The sequence below is a fragment of the Ylistrum balloti genome, unplaced genomic scaffold (genome assembly GCF_031769215.1).
Source record: "Ylistrum balloti isolate Yb309-2 unplaced genomic scaffold, AGI_CSIRO_Ybal_v1 Utg370126, whole genome shotgun sequence".
NCBI lineage: Eukaryota > Metazoa > Mollusca > Bivalvia > Pectinida > Pectinidae > Ylistrum > Ylistrum balloti.
The window spans coordinates 595,901-617,024 of record NW_026782140.1 but is presented as its reverse complement, the minus strand read 5'-3'; the positions used below and the strand labels follow the sequence as shown (position 1 = coordinate 617,024).

Sequence of the window (21,124 nt, the reverse complement as noted above, 5' to 3'; positions counted from 1 at the left end):
AGATTTACCTCATTCCTTAGAGAAAGCGTCATTTACCACTCCATTTGTATGTGTACCAGCTTCATTTGTACTGCTTTTTCGAGCCTGTTTGTTATCATTGGACTTAAATCCCTTACCTTGACACTGATCACAAATTTCGTCAGTAGACTTACGTCCCTGTACAAAATAAACAATCCCTGTCCACAACGGTACGAGCGATCCGAAGTTACCTTGGGGGCCCGCCAGAGCCAGAAAAGTGGAGAAGAGTCCAAGAGAATAGATCAGAGAGAAACCAATCGTACAAAACATGAAGATACCAAATTGAACGAAAAATAAAATTTCTGCAAATAACATGAATATTGATGCCCCAAGTGTTGACATGGCGCCTGATGATATTGACACCGCCACGGATTCAAGCATGTCCCGGACCTTGTGTTTTCGGTCAGTGTGAATGGACCTATGATATCCTTCAGCAAGATGGGCGACATAGTCGACAGACAGTCCTACTACTAGTGATAGATTCAAGGACTCTAGAACCTGAAAGAAGAGAACTTTAAACATGGTTTCTGAATTACAAATGTATGTTGATAATATCAACAGATAAATCGCAAACGAACTTTATTGTGGAATGAATATCATTATTGATTATTGATTATTGGTATGTCTTTATATGATATACAGAATCACGAACAATAGAAAGATTTACACGGAGACTCCAGAAAAAGTAAAGGAGAGTAAGACCGTGTGTTCTGGAAGAGTAAGCATCTTCTGCTTCATCGACGACACCTGCCATGAACAGATACTATCTGTTCTCTTCATCAATATCATAACAATTTATCCAATTAAGGGCACTGACTTCTTGACAGAAAATAGATATTATACATCGTTATCAAACAGGTACAAATGTACTGTGGGATTTCTGAGTGTCCTGCCATTATTGATACCTATGGTGTCGGTATACCACAAAGCTTATTGTTCCAACTTTACTTACTCCAAGTTTCCAGCCCACCATTGGTATGATGGCGACGACGGTAACGGTGACACATGCTATACTGACTGTAGCCAGGAACCCAATAATAATATTCTTTGTAGCGATAGTAAGTACCACGAAAGCCAGACATATCCCAATGGCGATCCCCCTTAGCGCCGAGTCTACCAACACCTGTAATAAACACAACTCGTGATTTGTCGAAATATAAATATTTATCTCATGAAAACATTTATAAACATAAAACATACTATTTTCTCTTTAAAAACATATATTTAATATGAATATTCATTTCATGAAAACATCTATTAACACAAAGTATATTAATTTCTCTTTGAATACATAATTATATTTATTTGAAACAACAGATCCGAACATGATCGTCCGTAGTGACATATATCGATATAGTAGCCACTCCGGGCTGCCATGTTGTTCCTGTCCGTAGTGACATATATAGATATAGTAGCCACTCTGGGCTGCCATGTTGTTCCTACGTACGGTTTAAGTTGTCTGCCGTGTACTTTGTTCGGTGACATAGACCTTTCCTTTGATCATATTACACGCCGATAAGCTAATGGTAAATGAAACAGTAGGGCAGGAAACCTGCTCTGGCAATCAGAGACAACCTTTTTATCGTGGTAAAATTGTACACCAGGTTGTATTATACTTGACTACATAGATACCTACACATTGTATGTCTGTCGTGCCATGCATGTTAAACAAATATATTACTAGCTACTTGTGTCTTTTGCTGCAGTTTTGCGTGGTTTTGTTAATGAGGCACTGGATGGGTACCTTTTGGACTTTAAGCCAGTGCCACGGGTTATTCGCCTCCGGCGTACACTGGAAACCTCCTGATAAGGAAGGAGGCAGAGTAGATAGCTGTAAAATAAATAGGTATGATGAATGAAGCAACTGTCACAACTAGATGACAACACACTTATTCCCCAAATCAACTTGTTAATAGACAATTGTGTCAAATTTAATATCAAGACAACAATCGTGTCGAGTGCGATTGAAATGATAAGAAATGGAGAAATATTAAGACTTTAATGCAGATGCCTATGCTGAATACAGCCTTCTGGACTGTATACCATCTTCCAGTAAGATTGAATGTCAGTAAGAAGCACATGAGTATACCAAAGATGATTTAAATATTGACAATTCACTTTAAAAAAGGGAAAAAATAGCAGTCAACTGAAATATATGTTTGTATTGTAAACCGTCATTCAGAAATGTGGCTAAAATCGTATTTGACTTAACGTTATTGTGTTTTAAGCAAATAAACATGCACAATGTGTATCATTTGACTTGAAACTACCCTAAAATACAAGTCAAGAATATAAGTCAACCGGAATGTATGGTTAAAAAGTTTGATAATGATTAAAAATGATACCTTATCCGTGAAGAACTTTTCCCATGAATTATAAATAGGAATTCCTACTTCATATCCAAGTTTGCCGTGGATTAGAGATGTGTTAACAGTGAAAGCGATATACCGCAATCTTGTACCATAGAAGTTCCCTGTAACAACAAATTATATGACAGTGGTAGGAGTTTTTTTTGTATATCAAATCCGTGTACAATTTTGTAATTTGAAAATAAAAACAAAACATTTTAGAGTAATTTTAGTGCAAATGAAATAGAAGCACGCCACTAGTTGCTATTTATTGGTAAATTCGGCTCCTGTATAGTATATTCTTAAACACTACAGAAATGAAAAAAAATGTGATCGATAAGTGCATGTTAAATTGGAAGACACAAACTTTTCCAGTAGAATATGACCAATCATATGTCGACGTTAGCTGAGAAACTGTATTCACTGTTCGAGATATAAAAAAAAAATCACTGATATGCTGACCCCGTTGCGCCTACCCTTTTTTTAATTATTCTGCATGAAACGGGACACGATCTATTATTTCTGTCCTTTATCATAGGAACAACAGTAAAATATCTGATGAGACAGCGAATAATCTCCCCAGCGGGAGATTTGTGTTCTTATTTCAAACAAGCGATCAGTCCAATTAATGAAAATTCAGATTTCGATGCTGTATTTATGAACATTATAACTGACTATAGCTAATTAGTTAAAGCTACAAGCTATGGGAAGATGAGGACTAATTATACATATATAAGCTACTGTATCCACGCAATACTGGAATATAATTTGTCACATTGTTGAACCCAGGTTATTACGGCCTTGAAGTACAAAAACAGCTTATCGATATTACCAACTCGTTGATAGCCATCGTGCACTGACAAGCATATATAATTGATTACGTACCCAATCAGTATATCTTTACTACTTATCTCTGACCACGTGATCCAAAGCAGACCAAAAATTTAACAAGGTTTATGAGATATTAACTTTAGGCCTCTCAGTATCCTCCTTCCTTTTATCTGAAATAGTATCTAATTTTAACTTTCGTTTTCTTCAATGCCTTTTTTTTATGATTTTCAAAGCTAACCACACCCCCTTGTAGAGACTTGTGGATGACTGGTGATTAGGCTTAAACCGACGGACTTATTTCCTCGCGATCTCTTGATAAGAAAGCTAAATATTTTAGGCTCTAATGATCATATGCCTGCCTACCTGAAAAAAAACATATCAGCTGGTGAAATCGGTGCAAACTTGAGCAAACTAGTTAAAACAATATCTTTATTAATATAATCAACAATATAACACATACATATAATACAAACGGGATGAGAAAACAAACTTAAAGCTTGTATAAAAACACACGCAGGAGAATATCATCTTTTCCTAGTTTAGAGCGAGATACGATAGAGCCAAACAATGAATTAAATTGCATCATACAGCTGTTTCGTCCTTCTAAGACTCGTCAGTGATGATAAGTGCCTAAATTTTGAAGCCTAGGATGCGACTAAGAAAAATCTAAAGTGATCAAAAGAAAAGTCAAAATCTAGACGGGGAGGTGCAGCAGTCCCATTATTAATTAAATTTAATAAACCTTCTTTATCTGTTTTTGAGACATTATGTTGCTGCCAATCAAGCTTGCCACAAGTTTAGACAATATATACCAGGCTGATTAGTGATATACAGATGTCATTTTTAGTCTGAGATATATCCGTAATTATCGAACCATGATCAAAAATAGGTTATTGATAGAATGGTTTTTAAAGTACTCTCATTAGGGCAATATAAAAATGTTACATATTTTTTGGACACAGATGATAATGAAAGGATAAACCCCATGCTCATATGCTTGTTTTTGTGAAAAAACTTTGTAAAGCGATTAAGAAAATTAGAAAAAAAAAACGTTGTTATTAACCTGTGACACTGAAAAGAGCCCGTGTCTAATTACAGGTATACGTTCCTGTAAATATATGTAAAAAAGATTAAAGGTACGTAAGTCCACATGTTACGACTTGATATACTGTGAATTGGGAAGATTACCGCTGTGTGTAACTAGAACATTGAGAATATTTAAATATTGGTTAAGATTAAAATAGTCGGATAATTTTTAAAACATGTTATGGTGAGTGTGTGAATGAGAATGATTTGTGGGTAATAAATATCAAGAATGAGTTAGCAACTTTAGGAATGAATTATATGTTTGACTCTGTATTGCCTTATAACGTTTCATTGAAAATAATAGAACAAAGACTAAATGACATTTCCAAACAAAGCATGTTGGTAAAAATTACAGCTTCACCAAAAGGGTTTTATATCAACACTTCATAGACAATCACTGTATTCAGTTAGATTTAAGGAAACCCATTGAAAGTAAATATAAAAACGTTAACTAGATTTAGGACATCATCTCAAAAATTAAACGTAGAAATTGGGAGACACCATAACGTTTTACGTAGAAACAGAACATGTGTAATTTGAGCGATATCGAAGATGAGAATCATTTTATTTTGATTTGTCCATTCTATAACGATTTAAGACACAAATTAGTCAAACCATACTATTTTAGAAAACCCCCCATTTTTAAATTGATACAACTTCTAAGTACAAATAATGTTAGAGAATTGGCCAATTTAGGGAAATATTTATACTTAGCATGCAAAAGACGTAATTAATATTTATATTTAATTAGTTTAATATACATACAATATCATATTTTACTGTTTGGAACATGCCAGAGTCGTAATTAATGTGTATATATGTTAATAAGTTTTAAAGCCCCAATATACGTAACATTCACCAAAAATTTAGTGTAGAATCACACATAATTATTGAGATATTCTCTAAGACGTAGTTAAAATTAAGTTATTCAAACAATAGTTACCATTACTTTATGCATAAAGTATTGATATATGAGCAGTTGAAACTCGCTATTTGTAAACACACCTCCATTTTAAACACGCCGCCATCGAAATTACGATTGTTGCCGAACCACGTCGGAAAGTTCATGACCTGATCTCGCGAGAGTTGAGGTTTCTACTTATAGAGGAAGCACATGCAGATATGTCTACGGTAAGTTTTTGTTTACAAAGATTGTTTGCGAAGTCTTGTCGTAAACTTCAGGTATTCCTGTGATAAACATTCAGTTTTGGGAAATTATTAGAAGGAATAATTAGTTTAGAAACGATGCGACGCACAATTATAACGTAAGAATTCAGAACTGGCCTGATGTATGATTGGAAAAAAAGGAAGCGACTGGTGAACGTCTTTACTGTGTCTGCCATGTTTACACACGCGGAATATGCGCATGCGCAATGTCATCGCTACGAGCGGTAATGTATGAATTATTGTGGGTCCCACATTGTTTATTTTCCGATTTTTTCAATTTTTATTTAAATTGAAAACAGTCAGTTTTATTTTGTTTAATTAAAGGAAAGGATTTATTTTGTTACATATATTACGGGGAAAATAAGATAAAGTTTGTTTTTTTTTATAGTGATTTTTACGTATATTGGGGCTTTAATCCATGACTATACCTTAGGGAACATGGTTTTATATACATAGGTACAATATACATACTCTGATGTCACTCTGCTGTCCATTTAAAGTTTCATTTAATTGTTATATGTGTACATTATCATTGTACTTTCGGGTACCTATAAGCCTCAGATATTTTGTTTCACAAATAAATTAAATAATGAATATGTATGAGCGGGTGAGTGTATGCTCGTTCGTGCGTGTGTGTGTGTGAGGGTGTGTGTGTGTGTGTGTGTGTGTGTGTGTGTGTGTGTGTGTGAGGATGGGTGTGTGAATGTGTGTGCGAATGTAAGTGTAAATGAGTGGAAGTACTTATATATGTATTGTATTACATATGTTTATGTATTTGTATTGCTGTTGTGCCTATGAGTCGAATGGTTCACGGCAAACAATCTGAATCTGAAATCTGATATGTTACAGTAATGAAGTGATGGGTAACTCTTAGCATGGATCACATTACCTACATTTCTGTGTATATCAGCATAAACTTTATTATAAATGATATTGGTTGAATGATTAAGATATAATTATAATTTAATAGCGAGCGCAGCGAGCGCTTTATGGTATTGTGTGTGTGATAATTCAACTCCAAGAACCTGCTCATACGATCAACTTTACCCACAATACACTTGCCGCAGCACGCAATGAAAACTGCCGACGCGTTGAATGGATTAAAATGATTTTGACCAACAAAATATCTTTTTAAGCTTCCGTGTGGAAGTGAAATCATACAAAAAGTCTTAAATAATTCAAATGAATTTAACAAACATATACTTTAATGGTTTGAAAAACATATAACAAACATCTCGTTGAAAAATTATAATTTTGACCATTCAAGATGAGAGCACGTTTGTTCTCCGATGTACATGATTTCCGGGTTAACCTTCGGGAACTTTCGTTACTTTCCGTTAGACATCGCGGAAGCAGTCGAAAAATCCCGATTTGGCGAAAAACCTGTCCTGTCTCTTTACTATATTAATTCTGCAAGATGTGGATACTTTTTCGATAACTGTTTGACATTAATTATGCTCAGGTATTTGAATGTTTAGAAATTTTCCAGCAAACACTTATAAGGCACAATGATAAGATACTATTACTGGTGAGGGTTTCTTTGGTTGTTGTTTGGTTTTTGTTTGTTGTTTTTTTTGTTTTTGTTTTTTTAATTTTTAAAATTTTTTTTGTGGGGGGGGGGGGGGTTAACAGAAAAATGCAATTTGTGTAATATATTGTGACTTTAATTAGAATTTCATTTAAACATTTATATTTATATTGATTTTCTGAATTACAATGTATAACAGAATATCCTCAACAGTGATTATAACTTTACCCTCCTTTTGCTTAAAAAACCAAAGGTTCTAAAGCATTTGATGATCTGTTGATTAACAGAACGAAAACTTTCAATAGCAAATTGAAAAGAAAAGGGTGGGAGAGGACGTTCTGATTTTAATAATGAAAACTTGTTAAACATATAAGCACCGCCTTTATAAATCCGACTAAAACTATAATATATTTCACCATATTTTGACAACAAAATTCTTTCTTTTTTAAAGCAAATATGATAGATGGTCCTCTCTGCAATATCTGTAACTCTAAAAGGGAAACTCTTGTGCATTTATTTTGAAGATCTTTTTTTTATCAATTGTTATAGCCTAGATATGTTGTCAAAGACTTTATTGATACATTTGTGTACATTTATTGTTACCATTGAAACCGACAACCATCACAATTTTCACTTTTTCTGAGCAAATACTCTGACAAGGTAATTGCTCAAAACTTTTTACACTTATTAAGCTAGTAGTATTTTTTGCCATGGGGAAGTTTTCCATTTAAATACTTTTTATGTTACCATGGAAATAGATAGTCCAAATCACAAAGCCAAGTTTTTCCAGACCAGTTCTCATAAACCATTCAAGGTAATTACCTGTTACTCAAAGCTTTGTACAGGCATGAAGCTAGTATTATAGCAGAAGTTCTCAATTTCAATCATTTGAATGGAACAATTAGAAATAACAAATAGAAAATAACTTGTTGTAATTAACACACACACACACACACACACACACACAAACACACACGATTGTGTGCCTTTCTGGGCGAAGGGAAAATGCCACGTTTTGCGTTATCTTGGTATCTTTTGTTTTGTTCTTCTTTGTCTGCCTTCATGGTGTATGATTGTATGTGCATGATTTACTTAAATATGGAAACTTTATTATTTCAACTTACAAAAATCACACTTGTTGTAAGCATGAGAAGGTTCTAATTTTAGGAGGAAATCTTAATCCCTTCGGGACATCGAATCCCAAACAGCTAGGTGAAAGACAAGTGTGTTACAACTGTGCCACCAAACCACCGCCTGATCACGGTGATACACTGTTTTCTAGAAGAAGAAGAAGGCGTGTTGCTGCTGCTGATGATATATTGGTACATTTGTATGTGCCACTGTTTTGTTAAAATACAACAAATTAAAAAAAACCTTGCTTCAGTGCAGACATGGATCAGGCTGTTAAAAATGTGCATCTTGTTGGCCAACTTGCGCTCTCTTTTAGGCAGTGTCTATTTCATGTTACATATAATGCAGATATGACATCTAATTCATCTGATCTGTCCGTGTTGCGCTGAATAAGACCCTTATTTTTTATATATTGCGTAAGCTTTGCTAGTCCATTGAGACTGACCTAAAACCTTATTGTAATAATACTCGTTAGTGTTTATTTTCACATGCGATATTTTTTATAACATACGATGTAACTGGTTCAGCAAACCAATGTTATTCTGGATTGTCTTCGCAGTGGTGTAGGTACAGTTTATCATGAAATGACGTCATTTTGGTGACATGATGATATACGTTACGTGAACGCTTTGTACGTCGCCTCAGATAATACATATTACAGCTTTACGTAAAACACTCAGAGGACTCTGATTTTCAAGAAGCTATTCCAGTAAATAATTTTCAAAACACAAGTTAATATTTTGAAATAATATAATTATAGATATATGGGGTTATGGTTGTGTTTTGTTTATGTTTGTACATTTGTATGTTAAAGAAGCCCTTCAAACTGGATAGTTGGTCAACACTATGTTTAATAGAAGCACCATTTCACGCTGTATATATTTCATTTCGTTTAATGAAATATACAGTGAGGTAAAAAATATACGATTATAAATATCAGTTGGTGTATTTAAGCAAACTTTCCATTATCTAAATTGTTAGGCACACTTACCATTGTTGTTCAGTAGTGGAAAGGTATCATAATTGTCCTTGGTAAACCCAACGAGGTGACTGTATTCAGAACTTACATTGGACGTGTACCCACCGTGCAGCCAAAAGTCAGCAGCCGTCTATACCATAGAGACAAATAGTAGGTTACACATTTCAGCAAGTAAATAGGAAATATATCAACAATGGAAAGCTACGAGAATTTAAATATAATTAATCTATGTATTGTACGGTACCTCAAAGTATCGGTAAAAACTAGATGAGATTGCCGAACTGTTGTACAACTCCGAATGGGATGTCATTAGGTGTGATACTTTGGTCTCTGTTAATGGGATGCTGAAATCTCCTGTCCCTCTGTATACAACTTTGGTACTTTCGTTCTGTATAAATAAGTGTATTAAGTTTCATAAACGATTTCACAAGAAATAACATTTTACATTTAGTCCATTTCTTGTCAGTGATAAATCTTTTTTCAATGTGTTTTTGGTATTTCAGAAAATAAAAAATAGAATAAAAAGCAGTGTCAACAAATAATTTTGATATGGCTAGTTTGTATGTCTTCATCCTTATCTCTATAGAAACAAAATGACAACAAATAGTTTTGATATGGCTAGTTTGTATGTCTTCATCCTTATCTCTTTAGAAACAAAAAACAAAATGAAACCTCCAAACATATTAAGGAATATCAAACACATTTTACTTTTACATCACTGACTTTTCGAACAGAAATTTAAAACATCAGTGATACTGCAGATATTTTTAAAACATATGCTTACCTAATATATGTAAAGAAGTTTTAAAAAATTAGAAACAACTTTTGATATCTTTATATGTCTAAAACCGATAAAGCAAGAGGCGAAATATTATGATCCCTCCAGACAGGCTTACAAGCAATCTACATAAAGAATGGAAGGAATATGATCTCGTTTTCTTGAATATTCTCACCAGAATGAACGATCTAATATTGGTACATGACACAATTTTGATAGACATATCAAGTCATCAACTGGATTGGAAAATACTTAGAAATTCAGGTAAACTTTGACAATCAATATTTTTGCATTTTTATTATCATCGAATGTCAACATAATTGTAATTACATTCAAAAATTCAATGAAATCAGGGCAAAATATAAACAAATGAGACATTTACACGGAGACTCCTAGAACATTATAAGTAGAATAAAACCAGGTGCTCTGGAAGAGTAAGTGTCTTCTACGACACCGAGTATGTTAAGCTTGGTCAACACAAATTCGATGAATTGTTGGCACTGTACAGAAATTGCATAACGTCAGATAACAGCTATCGTCCTCAACATTGCAAACACGAACTTTGCCGAAAAATTACAATAATATTTCATAAACCAGGATTTTCAAACAATCTGTAACCGAAACCATAATTGAGTATTTGACTTTCTCTATTTTCTGAGTGTAAAGACACGTCATTATATTCACAGGCGGATTGTTTATGTTATTTTAAGAAAAAATATTCCGTATTTTGATTGAATGGAACAGGAATGAAGCCGTATCAAATCTTGATCTGCACGAAATAACTGTCTATCTGCTGGTTCAGCTGCATACTTGCCCGCAGTATATCTGAAAGTATCTATTAAACAGTCAGAATATTTCTTTTTTTATATATATAAAATGACGCCCTATGAAATATTTGGAATAAAATGACGCACGATGAAACATTTTGGAATAAAATAACGCTCGATGAAACATTTTGAAATAAAATGACGCCCGATGAAACATTTTTGAATAAAATGACGCCCAACGAAACATTTTGAAATAAAATGACGCCCGATGAAACATTTTTGAATAAAATGACGCCCGACGAAACATTTTTGAATAAAATGACGCCCGATGAAACATTTTGAAATAAAATGACGCCCGATGAAACATTTTTGAATAAAATGACGCCCGATGAAACATTTTGAAATAAAATGACGCCCGATGAAACATTTTTGAATAAAATGACGCCCGACGAAACATTTTGGAATAAAATGACGCCCGACGAAACATTTTGGAATAAAATGACGCCCGACGAAACATTTTGGAATAAAATGACTCCCAATGAAACATTTTGAAATAAAATGACGCCCGATGAAACATTTTGGAATAAAATGACGCCCGATGAAACATTTTGGAATAAAATGACGCCCGACGAAACATTTTGGAATAAAATGACGCCCGACGAAATATTTTGAAATAAAATGACGCCCAATGAAACATTTTTGAATAAAATGACGCCCGATGAAACATTTTGGAATAAAATGACGCCCGATGAACCATTTTGGAATAAAATGACGCCCGATGAAACATTTTGGAATAAAATGACGCCCGACGAAACATTTTGGAATAAAATGACGCCCGACGAAACATTTTGGAATAAAATGACGCCCGATGAAACATTTTGGAATAAAATGACGCCCGATGAAACATTTTGGAATAAAATGACGCCCGATGAAACATTTTGGAATAAAATGACGCCCGACGAAACATTTTGGAATAAAATGACGCCCGACGAAATATTTTGAAATAAAATGACGCCCAACGAAACATTTTTGAATAAAATGACGCCCGATGAAACATTTTGGAATAAAATGACGCCCGATGAACCATTTTGGAATAAAATGACGCCCGATGAAACATTTTGGAATAAAATGACGCCCGACGAAACATTTTGGAATAAAATGACGCCCGATGAAACATTTTGGAATAAAATGACGCCCGATGAAACATTTTGGATGAAGTGTGGCTCATGGTACTAGTTTATTTAGTGTATAGACCAGGTCACTAGGTTTAAGAAAATGTGTTTCATGTTCCTGTTTTGGGTAGAAGACCCCATATGACTAGCTGGATACTAATTAACACACACATCTAGTTTTGGAATATAATGTTCCATGGAATACCTCAGATAAAGTAACAGCATACAAACCACTAGGAACGTTTCCAGACTGTCTAGGAAGCAGTCCACCTCCAGCTTTCCTGTCAGTGAGTTTCTACGTATATATAGATCAGCGTTGATTTGGTCGGGAAGATTTTGCATGTCAGAGCACATTTTCTGTCAATATATAAAGTATAAAAGCCATTTAGTGGAAAAGAACACCGCAGTCACCATGACAGAATAATTCTAAAGAAACAGTAATAAAAGAAACGTAATTATACCAGTATAAAATATTACACAACTCGATCCCATTCCGTAAGTCTTCCTTCCAACTCCTGTAATTATCGCGTAAAACATACTGCACTTTTTCTAAATTTAATAATCATAGTATTGCTTGTCTCATAATAACCCAAATTACAATTGTACACGTTGTTAAAATTACTTACTGTTTATCAGATCAGCCTAACTGAATATTTGATCCTACAATCAATATCTTTTCAGACTCCATGCCGTAATTTACCTGAGAGATGATACAGAGACCCGTAGTGTGTAACGTGATGAAATATTAATTTACTAGGATCCTCACATGAATACTGATTTACATTCTAATTTATATGACAACGTTAAATGATTATTCATGAAATAATGAGAATGAGAAGATAACGTCTCTACCACACATGCGACGATACGTCAATCAAAAGAGGAAATGAAAATAACAAAAAACAAACAAACAAAAACAAAAAAATCTGATCGCTGAGAATGTATAAATATCTGAATAAAATAAACGTCACCTTATTCCAACCAAAACACATAAACTGAAGGTGTGGTAAGTTGGACTCGGCTAATTGCATTCTTTAAATGCACTACCTGTGATATACAATATACCGTTAACCGAAAGTCTTCTTCAGTCTTAATCACTTATATCATTAGGAAAACTTTTGCTTCAAGTTTTAAAAACAAACATATTAGTCATCCAATAATGTGGATAATGAGAGGTCGGAAACCACGTTTTTCCTCCTCAGTCATCAGCAGCACGCCAATCAACTTGACGTTCAAACCAGTAACACAGCTTTTCAAAAGATGCAGGTTCATGACATTTAAGGAGAGGTTTTACGTCATCATATTGATGTCATTAGAAATATATTTTTCCTCTGCAATATGAAGTTAAACGTGTTTAATGAATGCTCGTTTTGTTGTTGTATACCTTGTTCTCATTTGAAAACGTGACATTACTTACTTGGAATTACCAAGATTTACATGGAGCAGAAGACGCTTACTTTTTCGGACCACCTGGTCTTATTCTCCTTGTACTTTTTTCAGGAGTCACCACATAAATCTTTCTTTTGTTCATATGATGTCCTAGTTTTATGGAATAAGGGTTTGGATTATGATTATTTTGACATGTTCATATGTTCTTGTTTCGAGTACTAAAGCTACTCGGAGGTGTAATGTTTACCAACAATAGGGAGTGAATTATATAGTAAGATATCAGGTGATCATTAAATAGATTTCAAAAAGCCGTGATATTCTAAAGGTAGACGATTTTGTATCAAAACATCACATCATTACATAAAAATGTCACTTATGTTTACACGACTACCGTAATATAGATAACTAATGGTAAACAAGCGTCATTAATGGTACAAGACGGTCCGTGGTGGTTACGTGGTTATGGCCCCTGAACGTCTTTATCAGAAGCCCTCCAACTCTGGGTCACAGGTTCGATACTTACGTGGGGCAGTGGCCACAGGTCGGTGTTTTTTCTCCGGGAACTCGGCTTTCCTCAACCAAGCAAACCTGACAGTGGTTAACAGGACGTACAGCAACAATAAAACAAACCATTATCGATAGGAATACTTACTGATGTCACATGCCATTTGCATCGTGCTAAGTAAGTGGTTGATATACGCGCTTTTCCTACAGGAGAACTTTGGTATGTAAACTTCGCATGCGCGAACAGTATAAGCGGCTTGCCATTTCGAAGCTCCAACAACTGGTTACGGTAAGTTAAGAACTGTAATAAGGTACATAATAAAACTAGGACTGAATGCAGTGAACGTGTTGTATTTATTGATACATGTTTGACCTCATATGTGTAGAATTTAGATGCATTAAATGTATTCTACCTGGTGTGTCTATTCTTACTCGGTACCGTGCGTGCACGAACAGTGTATACATGTGTGTGTATGGGGCCGGGTTGAATGTCAACAAAATCATTGTTAGATTTGCTGCGTTAGGCGCTTACATGTGCTGTATGATGGTTTGGTTTTATATTATATTTATGTTTCATGTTTTGGTCTAGATTAATTGTATATCATATTAATACGTGCAATATAGATAACCAATTAATTTAAGCGTACGTTTATTGTAACTTTCCACGTATGGGATCACGACGTTTTAAGGTTGACTTAGACAAGAGACAGTTGGTCTTATGGATGCCAATGTCTGTCTGTCTGTCTGTCTGTCTGTCTCTCTGTCTATTTGTCAGCAACTAAGTGACAACATCCTCACCTGAACCTATGTGGTCGGGACTCGAGTCTGTATGACTTTTGCTGTACTTGTGTAAGAGAGCCAATTGCTAACGACCTACTTGTCTGGTCAGAGTGACCAACATCGGAATTGGTCTCCATTGTGCCTGAGAGGGACTGGTCTGTTTGACCAACATTCATCGCTCGATGGTCGGTGTGACAAACATACATATTTCGTTGGTCTGTGTGACAAACATACATCTCTCGTTGGTCTGTGCGACCAACATACATCTCTTGTTGGTCTGTGTGACCAACATACATCTCTCGTTGGTCTGTGTGACCAACATACATCTCTCGTTGGTCTGTGTGACAAACATACATCTCTCGTTGGTCTGTGTGACCAACATACATCTCTCGTTGGTCTGTGTGACCAACATACACCTCTCGTTGGTCTGTGTGACCAACATACATATTTCGGTGGTCTGTTTGACCAACATACATCTCTCGTTGGGTGTGTGACCAACATACATTTCTCGTTGGTCTGTGTGACCAACATACATCTCTCGTTGGTCTGTGCGACCAACATTCATCTCTCGTTGGTCTGTGTGACCAACATACATTTCTCGTTGGTCTGTGTGACCAACATACATCTCTCGTTGGTCTGTGTGACCAACATACATATTTTTTTGGTCTGTGTGACCAACATACACCTCTCGTTGGTCGGTGTGTCCAACATACATCTCTCGTTGGTCTGTGTGACCAACATACATCTCTCGTTGGTCTGTGTGACCAACATACATATTTTGTTGGTCTGTGTGACCAACATACACCTCTCGTTGGTCGGTGTGTCCAACATACATCTCTCGTTGGTCTGTGTGACCAACATACATCTCTCGTTGGTCTGTGTGACCAACATACATCTCTCGTTGGTCTGTGTGACCAACATACATCTCTCGTTGGTCTGTGTGACCAACATACATCTCTCGTTGGTCGGTGTGACCAACATACATCTTTCGTTGGTAGGTGTGACCAACATACATCACCCATTGGTCTGTGTGACCAACATACATCTCTCGTTGGTCGATGTGTCCAACATACATCTCTCGTTGGTCTGTGTGACCAACATACATCTCTCGTTGGTCTGTGTGACCAACATACATCTCTCGTTGGTCTGTGTGACCAACATACATCTCTCGTTGGTCTGTGTGACCAACATACATCTCTCGTTGGTCGGTGTGACCAACATACATCTTTCGTTGGTCTGTGTGACCAACATACATCTCTCGTTGGTCGGTGTGACCAACACTTACCGTTTATTGGACTGGGTGGCCATTGATGTGATAACTTGGTTGATTGATTCGACGAGATGAGATTGGAAAAGTACAGCTATGAGTTACAGAGACAAACCAAGTCGCCAGTGATGCTGCGAGGTGCCCATCGGAAGCTACAGTGACTTTCTATACTTAAGTGTCTATTTATCATTTCATTTGTGTATATAGAGGGGATAGAAAGAACCATCTTGAATGTGGGTTTTGAATGGTGTATACTGTAGCTATGATGTTTCGTAAGTAAACGTTACGTATTATATCGCGGGTGTAGCTTACGTTTCAAGGAGTGGTTGTCAAGTAATCCCGGTCGGTTCTCGTTATAACTCTCGAGTAACATTTTTCAGGCTTTAGTCTGTATATAATTAACAATAATGGGTTCACTAACTCCATCTAAACCTTTATCATATGAACCGTAAGAAGATAGCATCAGTAACGAATTGCTGAATCAACTCAATAATGGAAAGATTTCTTTTTATCTTTCATTGACACCAGTCGAACTAGAGAGGAAGTTTAACATTTCTGGATTCTTTTTTAAAAATCAATGAACTTACATTTTTGAATGAAGTCAATTTCTCATAGATAAATTTCAAACACTGTACAACATATCATAATCTTTCAAAATATGAATTTGCGCTCAGCCTGATTGGTTCGCGATGGCGCAAACTGGACGCCTTTTAATTGCGAACATTTACACACAACTGTACAGATGATTCTGTTATGCTTTCACACAATGTTTTCATTGAGAATCTGTACTATTGTATACAAACATAAATATTATTACCTGTAACTGAAGTTGGGCTGGGCTGGGGTTGAGATCGAAAGCCTCATTCCATACAGTTCTCCCAGTACACTTGGAGCCTGCTGTTTTGTGGCACCCACTTCGGTCTTGGAGACGGAGACCCCACACCATGTACACACGAATTATCCTATCACCACCACTAGGTGTAAACGCATTTTTCTGTCGATCGTTAGCCATTTGGTAGTTATGATTTTGTTTGTAGATTTTTGTCTGAATAATAAAATACAAAATATGTTACGAAACCTACTTTGTCTAAATATTATTAAATAAATCTCTATAGATTTTGCTTGCTTGTTTTTGTCTTTTTGTTTGGTTTTGTTTTTTGTATTTCTCATTTGCTGGATTCAGGTCACATGACCACTTATCAAAATAATATTGACAACCGGTCATGAAAAAGATCTACGAAAATAGTACATTGCCCGTTTTTTTTTTAGATATATTGTGCCATCTTTGTTACAGGTACGCTCATTATTTCTGGGCGCTTGAAACAAACATATCACTAGTTTGACAGATAAGTTTTCTTAGCTTGCTAAATGCAGGTATGGAAAGTGTTTTCATAGAATGCAGGTCCTATAAATACGTAGCGTCAACTAATACCACAATGAAACTATGTAGAATTCATCAGAAGCCACCAACTCGAGGAGTTGAATATTCAGGATGATAGTGTATCATCACGTAATAGATCTACTGTTGTCAATACAATGTATGTTAATTGACATATAGAAATTATGAAATTTATTGAATTACGTAGTATCTCCACATTTAAGTTTATCTTCCAAATTTAGGCATCACTGAAGAGTCCCAGAAGGACGAAATAACTGTATAATGTAGCATCACTGACGAGTCGTGAAGGACAAAACAGCTGTATGATGTAGCATCACTGAAGAGTCCGTGAAGGACAAAACAGCTGTATGATGTAGCATCACTGACGAGTCCGCGAAGGACAAAACAGCTGTATGATGTAGCATCACTGACGAGTCCGCGAAGGACAAAACAGCTGTATGATGTAGCATCACTGACGAGTCCGCGAAGGACAAAACAGCTGTATGATGTAGCATCACTGACGAGTCCGCGAAGGACAAAACAGCTGTATAATGTAGCATCACTGACGAGTCCGTGAAGGACAAAACAGCTGTATGATGTATGATATATATATCATTATATTTGTATATATTTTTCTTTGCTTGCACAAAAAAAAAAAAAAAAAAATAAAAATAATAATCGTATGAATACAAAAATCATACAATGAAATAATCATGAAATTTTGGTAGATACATGAATATTTCCACATTATATCTGCATTGGTAGAATTGTTGTTTATTTTTATCATTAATTGTTTTATTTATCAACGTTATTGTAAAATAAAATTCTGATATTAAGTCATATAAACAATTGATAACATAACGCTTCGCATGGAGAAGCAGTTAGCGACGGTTAATAAAGTGGCATCGATATAAACAATACTGAACACGAGACGTGGCACTTAATAAAGTGGCATCGATATAAACTATACTGAACACGAGACGTGGCACTTATTAAGTGGCATCGATATAAACAATACTGAACACGAGACGTGGCACTTAATAAAGTGGCATCGATATAAACTATACTGAACACGAGACGTGGCACTTAATAAAGTGGCATCGATATAAACAATACTGAACACGAGACGTGGCACTTAATAAAGTGGCATCGATATAAACAATACTGAACACGAGACGTGGCACTTAATAAAGTGGCATCGATATAAACAATACTGAACACGAGACGTGGCACTTAATAAAGTGGCATCGATATAAACAATACTGAACACGAGACGTGTCACTTACCGACTCCTCATCTGGTTTCAGATCTTTGACAAACACGATGAAAACCACAATAAGGACGAGGAATAAAGCTAGAATCACCCATCGTATGATTTTGTGCGTTATAAATCTGAAATAATATCCATAGAAAAACCTGACAACAACGTTTTTCCTTGGGGTGTGATTTTCCGGTACTTCTGTGACGATGGCTGCAGGGGATGGTGCAGTATGCGAGCGTGGATTGCATGGCCTTTGACAGGGCCAGATCCATTTCTCAAAGTACAGATGATAGACTAAAACCACAGAAGGGAAAAATGTTATCACAGTCAGATAATTGATAAAAACTAAAGTGGCACTAAAAAGTCCGAACGAGGATATTGCCAACACTGGTGAAAATGCATTGGAAATAAATGCAGCCATGGTTGTCAAAGACGTAATCAACATGGACATGGACGCTCTTCTGTAACATTCAGAAAGTCTCTGCTCGAGAGATTCCATGCGTTCATGGGATGTTACTCGCCAGGTATCAAAATACACAAAAACGTCATCAGCCCCTATACCAAGAATTATAAATATCGACAGCACGTGAAAAACACCAAAATATTTGTAATCAAACGCAATGCGATAGATCATGTTGGCACCGAAAAAGCTGGTAAGAATGCTAAAAATAGCAAAACACGTAATAAACAAGGATTTAGTTTGGAATAGCATGAAGAGGAATATAAAGCAGAAACTACCTACAGCAAGCATCATATCTAATATGACCTGCTGTTGGACGTCATGAGTAAACAGGGTTTCGCATGAGTACAGAAAGTTCATTGGTCCAAGTCCATGTTTGTTCCGATCAATGAGTCTTTGACTATAACTATCCACCAAGAACTTCTCAAGCTCTTCATTATAGTCGAAATAGAAAGCGGTTCGAGTAATAGAGGACTTGGCAACACCGTCAGCTACGCTCACCCTGTAGTCTTTTCCAAGGAAAAAATTCAACTTTTGTGACAGCTCCGGAATACTCATGGCGTTTTGTAGTGTTTGAGGGATGTCGCTGAAAGAAGTGTCATTAAATACTTGTCCGAACGTTCCATCAAATAGACGGAGGATAGAGAAAGGTGGCGAGCAGTCGACCCCGTTGTCCTTCAAGCAATAACGTTTGTAATCAACAACATTGGTCAGCTGGTCTTCAAAGGCTTGGATGGTTCTCAAATTCTCGGCTGTGAAAACATTACCAGATTCATAGTAAAGAATAAGGGTTTCCGGCTCATACTCATCAGTTGAAGACGCGGACAGTATGTCGGGCGTGTCTCGGTTATTCCATGCCAATGCTCGTAAGAAAACCTCCTCCTCTTCGAGATCTAATGGCACCCCTTTGAAGTCAACAGGAAGAATATCGTAACCATGTATGACCATCACCCCTGTGATCATCAAAAGAGACACATGCACCAGGAGGAGGAACACTGAAAAACCAACGTGGTGGAGGATTCAAATATCGTTAGTCTCTCCCATGTGTTTGATTTTATCTATACGAGTATTGGTAAAACAATAAAAAATCAAGAAAACACAAACATTTCAACAAAAGCTTACTTAAAAAAGACAAAATTAACATAAAGATGTACATGAAGAGTAAATAATTTGAAATCTGACGGTGTTAAATGACTTCGGGTAAACATTTCTTCAATAATTGTATCGTCCTCTCTGAAACATAAACACGCAATAAGGTATCTTCCTCAATACTTGATAATAACTAAAGACCACGCGACTTATGTAACGAATCACAATTATCGCTAACAGTTGGTACTACTGTGATGAACTTCAATAGACTACAACGTTTATAGATATAGCTATACGCATTTGTTATTGCAAAAGGTATTTATAGTACTTTCGGGATACATATAATATAACCATGTCCAAATTATCTCTCTCTCTGTCCGTCTGTCTGTCTCTCTGTCTGACTCTCACTCTCTCTTTCTCGCTCCCTCTCTTTGTCTCTCTCTCTCGCTCTCATTGCCAGTCTGTCTGTCTGTCTCTCTTTCTCGCTCCCTCTCTTTGTCTGTCTGTGTCTCTCTCTGTCTGTCTGTCTCTTTCTCGCTCCCTCTCTTTGTCTGTCTGTCTCTCTCTCTCGCTCTCATTGCCAGTCTGTCTGTCTGTCTGTCTGTCTGTCTCTTTTAGGCGCCTTTCGTTATGATTACTTTTACCCGAGTGATCAAGACATGACAGAATTTTATTTTGAAAAATCAACGAAGAGCGGCTATGTGTTGAGAATGAACATAATCTATGGAATGTGATACAGCCGTGATATGAGATAAATCCCTTTTGTAACAATTTCTTCTTGTTAGGGTACAAGAAATAAATAATTAGACCGAGTCACCTCTCTATGAACTCTTTCTTGTTAAGGTACAAGAAGTGAAGTAATTAGGTTTTCTAATATGCTGATCAATAAAGAACACTTCCGTAAGAGGGATTTAACAGGAGACTGTCAGCTTTGTTATCCCCCTAATTTACCTCCTAAATAAAAACACCTTCACCAATAGTCCCTCCACTATTGGTTATTCATCCATTCGCTGATAACTGATATAGTCACTTTGTACCTGTGTGAGCCAACCCCAGACTGGATTTAGATATTTTCAATATTTCTACAGAGCTTTGATGTATACAAAATTGGTCAAAACGCAACCTTCATTACACCATCACGGTATAAAGTCTGTTCACAAAATCCTGATATATGCCACTCACCAAAGACTG

General features: G+C 36.0%; 1 protein-coding gene across 1 annotated transcript; it reads right to left on the bottom strand.

The window, feature by feature from the left end:
• Positions 1–9: 9 nt before the first annotated feature.
• Positions 10–19,792, bottom strand: LOC132550482 (protein dispatched homolog 3-like). Its single transcript, XM_060214552.1, has 9 exons — positions 18,410–19,792; positions 16,563–16,790; positions 12,037–12,162; positions 9,333–9,476; positions 9,101–9,218; positions 2,364–2,491; positions 1,763–1,849; positions 971–1,141; positions 10–516 (listed from the first exon to the last, which is right to left on the bottom strand). The coding sequence occupies exons 1-9, from the start codon at positions 19,790–19,792 to the stop codon at positions 10–12; spliced, it is 2,892 nt and encodes a 963-aa protein (XP_060070535.1).
• Positions 19,793–21,124: the final 1,332 nt, after the last annotated feature.

What these genes read in the sequence shown, in the direction of transcription:
- LOC132550482 (XM_060214552.1), bottom strand. Translation starts at nt 19,792, where the DNA reads ATGGTCATACATGGTTACGATATTCTTCCTGTTGACTTCAAAGGGGTG. An exon ending in GTTTTTACCGATACTTTGAG is followed by an intron (nt 9,219 to 9,332) that starts GTACCGTACAAT and finishes TCTATGGTATAG; the next exon opens with ACGGCTGCTGACTTTTGGCT. An exon ending in TCCACTACTGAACAACAATG is followed by an intron (nt 2,492 to 9,100) that starts GTAAGTGTGCCT and finishes TTGTTGTTACAG; the next exon opens with GGAACTTCTATGGTACAAGA.